The sequence below is a fragment of the Pinus tabuliformis genome, chromosome J (assembly GCF_031772625.1).
Source record: "Pinus tabuliformis cultivar Carrire ecotype Pingquan chromosome J, CPIR1, whole genome shotgun sequence".
In the NCBI taxonomy this organism is placed as follows: Eukaryota; Viridiplantae; Streptophyta; class Pinopsida; order Pinales; family Pinaceae; genus Pinus; species Pinus tabuliformis.
This window is the reverse complement of record NC_142295.1, coordinates 1,155,472,051-1,155,482,010: the sequence shown is the minus strand read 5'-3', so window position 1 is coordinate 1,155,482,010 and position 9,960 is coordinate 1,155,472,051. Positions and strand designations below refer to the sequence as shown.

General features: G+C 36.2%; 2 protein-coding genes across 2 annotated transcripts; one reads left to right on the top strand and one right to left on the bottom strand.

Moving 5' to 3' along the window:
- Nucleotides 1-5,959: 5,959 nt before the first annotated feature.
- On the bottom strand, nucleotides 5,960-7,366 carry LOC149231184 (uncharacterized). The gene is made up of 5 exons (XM_089379137.1): nucleotides 7,262-7,366; nucleotides 7,047-7,183; nucleotides 6,754-6,822; nucleotides 6,468-6,622; nucleotides 5,960-6,335 (listed from the first exon to the last, which is right to left on the bottom strand). The coding sequence occupies exons 4-5, from the start codon at nucleotides 6,526-6,528 to the stop codon at nucleotides 6,058-6,060; spliced, it is 339 nt and encodes a 112-aa protein (XP_089235263.1). The 5' UTR covers nucleotides 6,529-6,622; nucleotides 6,754-6,822; nucleotides 7,047-7,183; nucleotides 7,262-7,366; the 3' UTR covers nucleotides 5,960-6,057.
- On the top strand, nucleotides 6,979-8,110 carry LOC149231183 (uncharacterized). The gene is made up of 4 exons (XM_089381568.1): nucleotides 6,979-7,195; nucleotides 7,231-7,410; nucleotides 7,611-7,824; nucleotides 7,968-8,110. Exons 1-4 carry the CDS (start codon nucleotides 6,979-6,981, stop codon nucleotides 8,083-8,085), a joined length of 729 nt encoding a protein of 242 aa, XP_089237694.1. The 3' UTR covers nucleotides 8,086-8,110.
- The last annotated feature ends 1,850 nt before the right edge of the window (nucleotides 8,111-9,960 follow it).

Sequence of the window (9,960 nt, the reverse complement as noted above, 5' to 3'; positions counted from 1 at the left end):
GGGGATGGAAACTGCGGGCTCTGAAGGGTTTTCTCCATACCTAGTTGTGCACAAGTTCTTTTGTTCATAGCTAGTGTGGAATGTATTATAAAATTGATTTGTTGTTGTCAATCCCTGGCTCCTGACTATCTTTGGCCTCCATGGCAAGCGTATTGGTCCCTAGCTTAGCACTCTACAATGACAAGGGCTTGCACCAAAGGCACCGCTCAGGGAATGTTTTAAGGTTTTTTGATTTGTACTCTTTATTGTTTCTCTGTTGTTTCCATACCATGACACTAACTGTCTCTGGTATTCTTAGTAGGCGTATTGGCCTCTGGTTCAACAATCTGCAGCAATGATGGTTTGCAAAAGTAATTTCGAAACAGGTAATTGTTGAAATTATTGTTTGTTTTTATTTGACCCAAAAGCAACCCTTCTTTTATTTTAGTTTGTTTTCATGATTCACCCTTTTACTTCGAGTTACTCCTCCTAGCTGGGATGGAGGGTTTTATAGGTGTTAATGTCTTGCGTGATAGGCTAGTGGGAGTTCTTGTTCGGTCCTCCGAGCGTGCTACAATCTCCTCTAGGTACTTGAGTTTACTTAGATTTCCTAAAGGGGTTCTTTCTTTTTTTGAGGTCTTGGCTCCAACAGGGCCTCTATTTGGACACTACTGTGTTTGTGAATGTACTTAACCAAATTTATTTGGAACCATGCCGACCCTTAAGGGCGACAAGTTGATGCATATTTGTGAGGGTTTTATTTGAAGTCTCCTATGAAATATATGGTTCCAAAAATTTTAAGTTATCTTCAAGTGAGATGCGTTTTAGTGTTTGAAAGAGGTGGGGTTCAAATCTCGACCTGACTTATTTAGTTGTAGCGTTTGTTTAGACAACTGGTGATGTTATTTGAGAATCCATTGTCGTCAAATTATGGTTAACATATTGGTTGTTTGAATGCTTTCTGCAATTGATATGGTTCAATAGTTCTTCTTATCCCCTCCCTTTATGACAGTTCAACAATTTTATTTATCTTACTAAATTGCATTGAAAGAGAGAAGGGTATTTACCCCAATCCACGAGAGTAGCATGATGATATTTCTTGTTTACCTGTCGCATGCTATATCTCTCATTCAATACATCTATTGTTTTCTCTCTTCTTATCAAAATGCGAATGTTGTTTCTGTTATGTTTATATATATATATATATATATATATATATATATATATTTATATATAAATTCTTGTTTTGCTCCATCCCTGTTACTAAGGGTTTGGTATTCCTAGCAAGGGTTTTAGTATTCTAAATTTCGCAATAAAAAGTAGATCTAGATAGCAGTCTATTTATCTTTTCTTCCCTGGAATTTGTTTTCATTGCTAAGATATACTTATTTAAACTCTGTCATTTGTTCTTTAATAAAGACTACTAATTCTGATGGTACTTTCACTAGCACACTAAGTAGTCTTCCTTTAAGCTAATTACATGAAAGTTATTTACAGACTATTATTACTAATTTCTCAGATTAATCCGTCAATCCTACAATTTAATAGCAATTGACATGCATATATATTTATGTAAAAGTTCATATCAATTCCTAATTACTTCATAAGTGAATTCCACTTATTTGATTCACAATGTTTCACACATTTAGTTTTCAGATAAGCCTTGCTACTCGCTATTTTACCTCCCAACCTTGAGACTACTATCTCTTGTAGTCTCCCCCAAGATGTTCCTGTACAAATGAGCCTTTTTCCCTTTTTCTTCATTTTTTATTACGAGATCTTATTAACTCACCGTTATCTGGTTCGAACTAGACATAGCTACCGAACTCTGCCTGACATTTTAGCACAGGGTTTCTTTCCTTTCTATTATTCTCTTACCTAATCTCATATACCCCTATTATCTTGATCTTTCTTGAGTAAATATTCAAGAAATTAGTTAGGGAAAATAATTGTCTCCCTAACTACTTAACAAGTAAAAGCAATATTTACAAATAACTGTTAATTCACTTCTGCATAATTAATCTAAGAAATAGTTTTATAATTAAAGTAATAACAAATTGTTTGGCTTATAGTAAATTAAATATTTACATCATTTGGGGATATCGCAAATACATACTCATACTATATAATATTTTTTATTTATAAAGAATATAAGTTCAACTAATTTTTTACAACTCATGGCTTTTCTTCTCATATTTTTCTCTAATATAGCTTATTTAAAGACATAAAATTCCAATGAATTTCTCTTTCTGCCTTAAAGTCTTATAGAAACTTAATGTTTCTATTGTCTGTCTGTTTGGCTCATTATTTTAGTTTAAAGGAATTTTTTTAACAAAAAACGGTGTGTTGAGTGTGAGACGAAATCAAAATTGAAATTACCCTCACCATTAGTATCTGTAACCTATCACTATCTATTCTAAGTCCAATGGACATTTATATAATTAAATTTAATATCTCTAATAAATAATAAATATTTTGATCCATTTTCAAACTCAGTTCTTTGGTTACTCCAGTTCAGATATGAAGAGCATTCTTGAGCGTTACGTGAAGCAATTATGTAACTGTATGTTTAATCTTTCACGGCGCTTGAATAGAGAACGCTCATCTTCTAGACAGACTACTACACCAGAATTGTGTGTAAACTGTACTTTGTCGGATTGTTTTGTTGTGATGGTCATGTATCCTCCAAGAACATTAAGTTCCTGAAAAACAAAAGAAAAATTATTGGAAAAAATATGATAAATTATATCTCTATCACAAAACAGAATTAGCTGAATGAATTCATCGTCGCTCGACCGCTGAGTAACTCCCTTCCCGACCGTGATATACATGGTTGTATAATTTAGTGTTTCTATTTCTTTTTCAAATTCCTTGCTGCAGAATCCCATGGAGTTTCTTCCAAGCACTCCGACTCTCAATCTTGTGGGATTTAGAGGAGAACATGTTGTGTGATTTCTACTGCACGTGCATGTATATTCTCCTCACAAATCGTATGGATGGTAACCATATTAAGAATGAGACAAGTAGCAGAATATCTCAATCTCAGGCTACCCCTTCCCAACTATTCAGAAAAGGAGAGATTTGCAGGTAGTGGTACAAATAGACACCAAGATTATGTAACTCGACTATTTTTCAGTTGAAGTGGCAAAACATACATATACATATATATAGGCTTTCAAGATTGATTATGGAGACCTTTCTCTATATAAATTCCATGATTAAATTATGAAAGAAAATAAACCAAAATATCGAGTGAAACTTCTATGCAACTGGTATATCTTCGTGTCGATTATTTCTTAATTTATTTAAACTATTTAGTCGACTATACTCGTGACAAATAATCTTCCAAATGTTTTATTCCTTCGATATATTTTTATATCTTTTAAAAAATTACAAATATAATATACCAAATAAAAAAATAACATTTTGTACAACTTAATTATAATATAATTGATATAATGTTCAATTCTTTAAAATATGATACAAATTAAACATTAAGAATTATTAATATATTAATTTATATCCAATATTGAAATTAATAGTCACTGCAATTAATGGTTATATATAGGTTAAATTTAGCATGCATATTTCTGTATAACTTAAGTAAAAAAATTAAATTAATAGTTACATATATACCAATGTATATAGGCCAAACGTTAACGTAAATGGTTGTAAGAAAGAAAAAATGAATTAATTAATAGTTACATATATACCATTGTATATAGGTTAAAAGTTAACGTAAATGGTTGTAAAAAAAATAATAATAAGTCTTATCAACTACTATATTAATGTATTAGTAATATATGATATTAATATGTTACATCAAAAGTCTGTAAAGACATTTTATTTGTTTTGAGAAGTTAAATATTGGTAAGGTAGGTGGGTGATAGTACTTCATTTACAATGTAATATTTTATTATTAATAAATAATTTTTATTTGAAAAATTATTTATATTTTTTTCTAAAAGGTTTGGGAAGACAATAAAAACTTTAAATTTGATGATCTATACAATTAATGTCTAAATATTTTCCTTATTATGATCCACCCAATAAGATCCTTTGATTTTCATTATCCTCAATCGAAACATATTTTTATCACGTGGCTCGTGTCGTGCGACCAGATCCGGCTCAGGTTTGATTCTTCGCTTGCGCTAATACTTTGCCGACCTACGTTGAGCCTGTACATGGTCTGCACAACTTTGGAAGAAGTGATGGCGAACATCACCTCGTCACCGAACATGACAAAGACTAGGGATTTGTGGAAGAGATTAGGAATTGATTCAACCTCAATACCATTGAGGAAGGTGTATGAAATCGAGTTCTCCAGTGAAAAGTTGGATGTTCCTGTTCGAGATCACAATGATGGAGTATTCATAGAACAACGGGGCCTAGTTCAGAACATTGGCCATCTGCCAAGAACTTTCTCCATGGCTACACATAGAGGCTTTGTGCCTAGGGCTCATGTACAACGACAATGGATCCCCCATGAACACATTCAACTGCCAAATTAAACCTCGTTACCCCCGACAGGAAGAAAGAATTGTTTCGAAGGTTATGCATTCAAGCCCTAAAATCTAACTTCTTAAGTAATGTTTGCAAGAAATGTTTGTAGAAATTGTAGAAATTGAAGATCCAGGAGATTTGGGGAAATTCAGAATCTTGATATCCAACATTCAAAGAAGCCAAGAACAATGATTAATTTTCAACATTCAGAAAAGAAGCTGAGATTTAATGTGTGGCGTCCATGGGAGAACGAATAATTGGAATCCCAGAGCATGGGTTTGTGATTTCTCAGAGAATTATGAATAATGGGTTAGAGTAGTGAAAGGGCGGTCCCAAATCTCAACCATCTTCGAACTGGACAAGGGCAAGATGGCATGAACAGATGCACTTTAGATTCTAAAACTTCGATTCTCATTTATGTTCTTGTAAATCATGACTTCTTGCTTGAACAATCTATATCGAAGAAGAATTGAAATGATAAAGGCAGACGGGTAGGAGTTATAAAGAGCGTGCATTCAAATGAGCACAGAGCAATTGTAAGGTGGCAGATGGTTGTGGATTGCCCAGAAGATACAGGAAAAATCGATGCCGAGAATATGGTAAGTGTCTATGAGCTACATATCTAGCTTACAACTACTTTATTTGGAGCACCGTTATGTCTCTCTCTATTCCCCCGGAAAAAGGAGCTTGGAAAAGTCAGTTAGTTGGTTGGCCAAATAGAAACTGAGGATGAAACAACAACCGAAAATTTTGTTGAGACTACAAATCTCTCTATAAGCCAGAAAACTATGAAGAAAGATAGAAAAAGAAAGCCTGTCAAAGAGTCTGGAAGAATCTAATCTATAGGTTGAGGATGGAGACATCTCGGAAGAATCTAATTGTGAGGATGGAGACATCTCGGTATCATTGGAAACTAGAATGTTGTGAAATTTATGTTATATTTTTCTTTCTGGATTACAATAGATTATTAGAAAGGGAAATAATTTTCATTATGTACCTTAGTACTATGTCATATTTTAGAAATTGATCATGCCTAATTTTGATAGTTTGAATATACAGTAATTTCGGGTCTAAGAGTGTCTCTTGAAGTGCTTCTTTCACTACAATCAAAATAAGAATTACGACCTTACATTAAGAGAACACATCGCTGTGTGTTTATAGGAATGTTTGTTTTCAATTGGCTTTGGAATGGAGTTTTTTTTTCAAAGGGAATGTTGCCAAATAGTACTGTCTTTACGATATCTAGATTTCTTCTTATTAGTCCCTGCCCTCAGGCATGGACTATAGTAATCGTTCGCCACTGATATAGCATTAGTTGACCTGCTATTTGTCCCTGGTCATCAGCAATTACCCAAAGTTTTATTCCCGAGCCTGCTTTTTGATCTTATTTAGCCTCTTTCCAAAAAACCGAAGCTACATGCCAAAAACCAAAGCTGATGTGAGGCAAAAAGCATAGGTTATATTTTTGTTTCTCCCATATTTTCGGATTGTCAGTCCCTGCAACCTAAACTAATGTTAGCATTAATGGACCGCATTAAATGTTATCTCGTACATTGTTTAAACCATATAACTTTGCTATGGCTGGTATTTGCATGTTGCCGACTCGTCGCTAGCTGCATTTACCACATCATATCTGCATGTTGACCACTTGGCGGAACAATTCGGATTTGTGCTTGTAATGTATGTGATAACGCCATTAGCGTACAGGCTCAACTTGTATGATGCAAAAACATTTCCAATCTTTTCTGAGGACCTGTTCACCTCCACTGGCCAGGAGTACAACATATCCTTGATCGTTAATTCTGATTTCGAACTGGTTCGCTGCTTTAACTGCCACAGTGGTTCATGTCGGCCTGTTTCATGGAAAGTATGTTATCAGTCCCTGAATTTATCAAAAATTCCATGCATGTAAAAGACATCAAAGTGAAACTAATGTGTTATGATTTGATGCAGGGAAATTTGGCAACTAAGCCTGTCTAGCATACCTGAACTTTGAAGCAGCAGCGAGCCTAGGAGTTTTAGCTGAACAGGAGCCGACTCATCCATTCTCCTACCTGCTATACCAGTAAGTCCATTCAGCTAATTAATTCTGATTTCGAACTGGTTCGCTGCTTTAACTGCCACAGTGGTTCATGTCGGCCTGTTTCATGGAAAGTATGTTATCAGTCCCTGAATTTATCAAAATTCCATGCATGTAAAAGACATCAAAGTGAAACTAATGTGTTATGATTTGATGCAGGGAAATTTGGCAACTAAGCCTGTCTAGCATACCTGAACTTTGAAGCAGCAGCGAGCCTGGGAGTTTTAGCTGAACAGGAGCCGACTCGTCCATTCTCCTACCTGCTATACCAGTAAGTCCATTCAGCTAATTTTCAGTGTCGGAAAGGCAATTATCCAGGTTTTAACTGGGAAGTAATACATATATTGTTTAATCTCGCATCTTTTATTTTTGCTTGGCAGAGTTTTCACGCCCTGTCAAAGAAATTCTAATAAGACATGGGAAGAGATGCACAAATGTCGGAGATCGCAGCTGGTGATTCTAAGTTGTGTAAAACAACTTTTACCGTCTTGGGCATCTGCTGTCCATCGGAGGTGTCTCTAATCGAGAGACTTCTTCAACCTCTGAGCAGTGTTGAACAAATTTCTGTTAATGTTCCTTCCAAAACAGTGTCTGTTCTGCATGATCCGAGTCTTATTCAACCTGCACAGATAGGTATGAATACTTTTGAGTACAAACTGTAAATTAAGAAATTGTTTTTCAGCGTAAAACAACTTTTACCGTCTTGGGCATCTGCTGTCCATTGGAGGTGTCTCTAATCGACAGACTTCTTCAACCTCTGAGCGGTGTTGAACAAATTTCTGTTAATGTTCCTTCGAAAACAGTGTCTGTTCTGCATGATCCGAGTCTTATTCAACCTGCACAGATAGGTATGAATACTTTTGAGTACAAACTGTAAATTAAGAAATTGTTTTTCATTTTTGTTGTTGAAAAATTCCTTTATATTTCTTGCAATTTATGAAATTTTTGAGGAAATGCACCACATACCCAATACAGACGGTAATTGAGAACCCTAATTTGAAAACGACAGCTGACAGTTAACATACTGACCGAAATGAATTTATTGCAGGAAGCAGGGAATTACTGGGTGAACTGCGATCCATATTGGCGCGGGCTTCATCCTATGCGGCTATACTTCCACCGGGATGGCTACGTCTCTGCAGATCCAGACGACCCACTGTGGGGAGGTCACGAATGGCGCTGGAATTTTACAAAAGTGCACGAAGGGAGGTCTGTAATGGTTTGTGTACGAAATTTAGGGTCTCTTTCATCAAAATTGCACTGTAAAAACTACAGTACTGGTTATTTTCGAAGATCCAAATCAAAATATAATTTATGATTCAACGTGATGTTCTCTTACCTCAGAGCTTTGAAGCAAATGCCGTGTGGTAATTCTGATACGAGTATGGCTCTGTATCTGCAACAGGAACGGGCGCAGTGGGTTTGTAAACAATTCTTTTATCGATGGCTATGGGCTCCCATGGCACCTTGGAAACAGGAGCAGGAATTTTAACCCTCGTCCTCTGTGGTTCTGTGGGGTCTGAACCTTTCTTAAAGGCAGGAATTTTAGTCCTCGTCCTCTGTGGCTCTGTGGCGTCTGAACCTTTCTCAATGATGGCCATGGTATTTGATAACGGCCCCGCCACTTCAAGACTGCAAACCTGCACGGGTCGAGTCATCCTCTGCGAGGGGTTATAATAACCTCTGCTTCCCGGCACCGGTTGGCCCATTGGACCAACGGCATTCATCTGCTGTTGCAGCTTGGAAGATCCTGCGTGCACGAAGTAGAGGGTTCTAGATTTGATGGGCACGTGGTTTGCATGCAAGCCTCGAGTAACATTTGTCGCTGTCGCTTTTAAAATATAGCTAAAATATTGACCCTTTAAACTATGCTCTTGTATTAATTCACATCAATTTGTAGTTTCATAGTTCCCCTTCATGATTCGTATAGTTGTTTCGTAATTTTAACGATATGTCGCCTTGTTATATTTAATGCGTGCAGTTGTGTCATAGTTGCTGATCTGTCTAAATAACTTTAATTTGTTAAAGTTTAGCTACTTAGGTGGGGATAGTTGTGCATTCCACATTTAGAAATTACAAAAGGCATTGACACTATCGCATTCCAAGATCAATGGAAGGTTATCACCTTTGGTGATTTTACTTTAATTCAATAAAAAAATATTTTCTCTATGGGATGTGCTTCCTGCCTTCTGTTGATATATCTAAAAGAAACAACGAGTCGGCATTTGCGTTGAATTTTTATTTTTTTCGTTCTAAGTGGATGTAATTATAATGATATTTTTATAGAGTTCAATGCGATTAGAACTCTGTCCTATCCAAATCACTGAGCAATCTCTACAGCTTTGGTGTTGAGTACCTTATAGTGAAAGATATCGCGTTCAGTCCTTTCTTAAGTGCTTAAGGACTTAAGTCAATATCTACACTGCTTCCTGCCAGTCTCGCATTACTATCTCAATGTTGTATAGAGCCAGCTGCCAGCGTGAAGCATGTGTAGCAGATCGAGAAGTTGAACGGCCAGCAAACTCAGAAGACATTAAGTATCGATCAATCAATCACTATCTGGCATTAGCTATGTTCCTTCCTTGCGGGTGTTGGAAATAATACTGAGAGGGGGGGTGAATCAGTATTATCAGATTAATCAAACTTTTCAAATGCCCAGAAACATATACGCTACTTCAGTTAAGTGAACCAGCGTGTACACGCTACTGTGACGAAGTAAAACAGCGTATAAGCAGAAAACTCACAATTTAGTTAGCTTATTCTTCAATTAAGTGCATCAGGACATTATTCATCATATTAACAGTAAACATGTGCAGTATAACAGAACAGATAAAAAAAACCACACACATGAACACCAAGATATAAGGTGGAAACCCAATGTGGGTGAAAACCACCTGCTGCAAGTTGTCTCTATCTTTCTTAATATGAAACTTCAGTTTACAATCTTTTGTACTGGTGCAGCCTTATACCAGTACGCAGGCTACAACCTGCAGAAGGCTTCAACCTTCTCTCGTTCTCCAAACTTCCTTGGAAGGGAGCTCCAACCCCCTTTGCTCTTGTACTAGCCAAGATACTAGTACGTAGGTGCTGACCTACAATCTTCCTTCTTCCAGGTATCACTTTTCATACATTTTCAGACTTGGATATTCCTGAAGCACAACATTACAATCTGAAGACCACAATTCATTCAATTTCCACAACAGATCATTGAAGCATAAAACAACCAAACTTTGAATCACTGAACCACTGAACCCTGTCAATCACCAGTTACCAGAACACAGAGCAGATTACAGAACTCTGCAATAACAGTCAGACCCCACTGTAAACCTAAATCAAGCTTCAAAAGATATACGCTACTTTAATGAGCAGAACCCGCGTATACACGCTCTTTTACCGAA

Bases quoted from the DNA above. Each gene is read 5' to 3' on its own strand.
- LOC149231183 (XM_089381568.1), top strand. From the start codon at position 6,979: ATGGGAAGAGATGCACAAATGTCGGAGATCGCAGCTGGTGATTCTAAG. The intron at 7,196-7,230 runs GTATGAATACTT...CTGTAAATTAAG, and splicing joins TATTCAACCTGCACAGATAG to AAATTGTTTTTCAGCGTAAA. The intron at 7,411-7,610 runs GTATGAATACTT...AATTTATTGCAG, and splicing joins TATTCAACCTGCACAGATAG to GAAGCAGGGAATTACTGGGT.
- LOC149231184 (XM_089379137.1), bottom strand. From the start codon at position 6,528: ATGGATGAGTCGGCTCCTGTTCAGCTAAAACTCCTAGGCTCGCTGCTG. The intron at 6,336-6,467 runs GTATGCTAGACA...TCCATGAAACAG, and splicing joins GCTGCTGCTTCAAAGTTCAG to GCCGACATGAACCACTGTGG.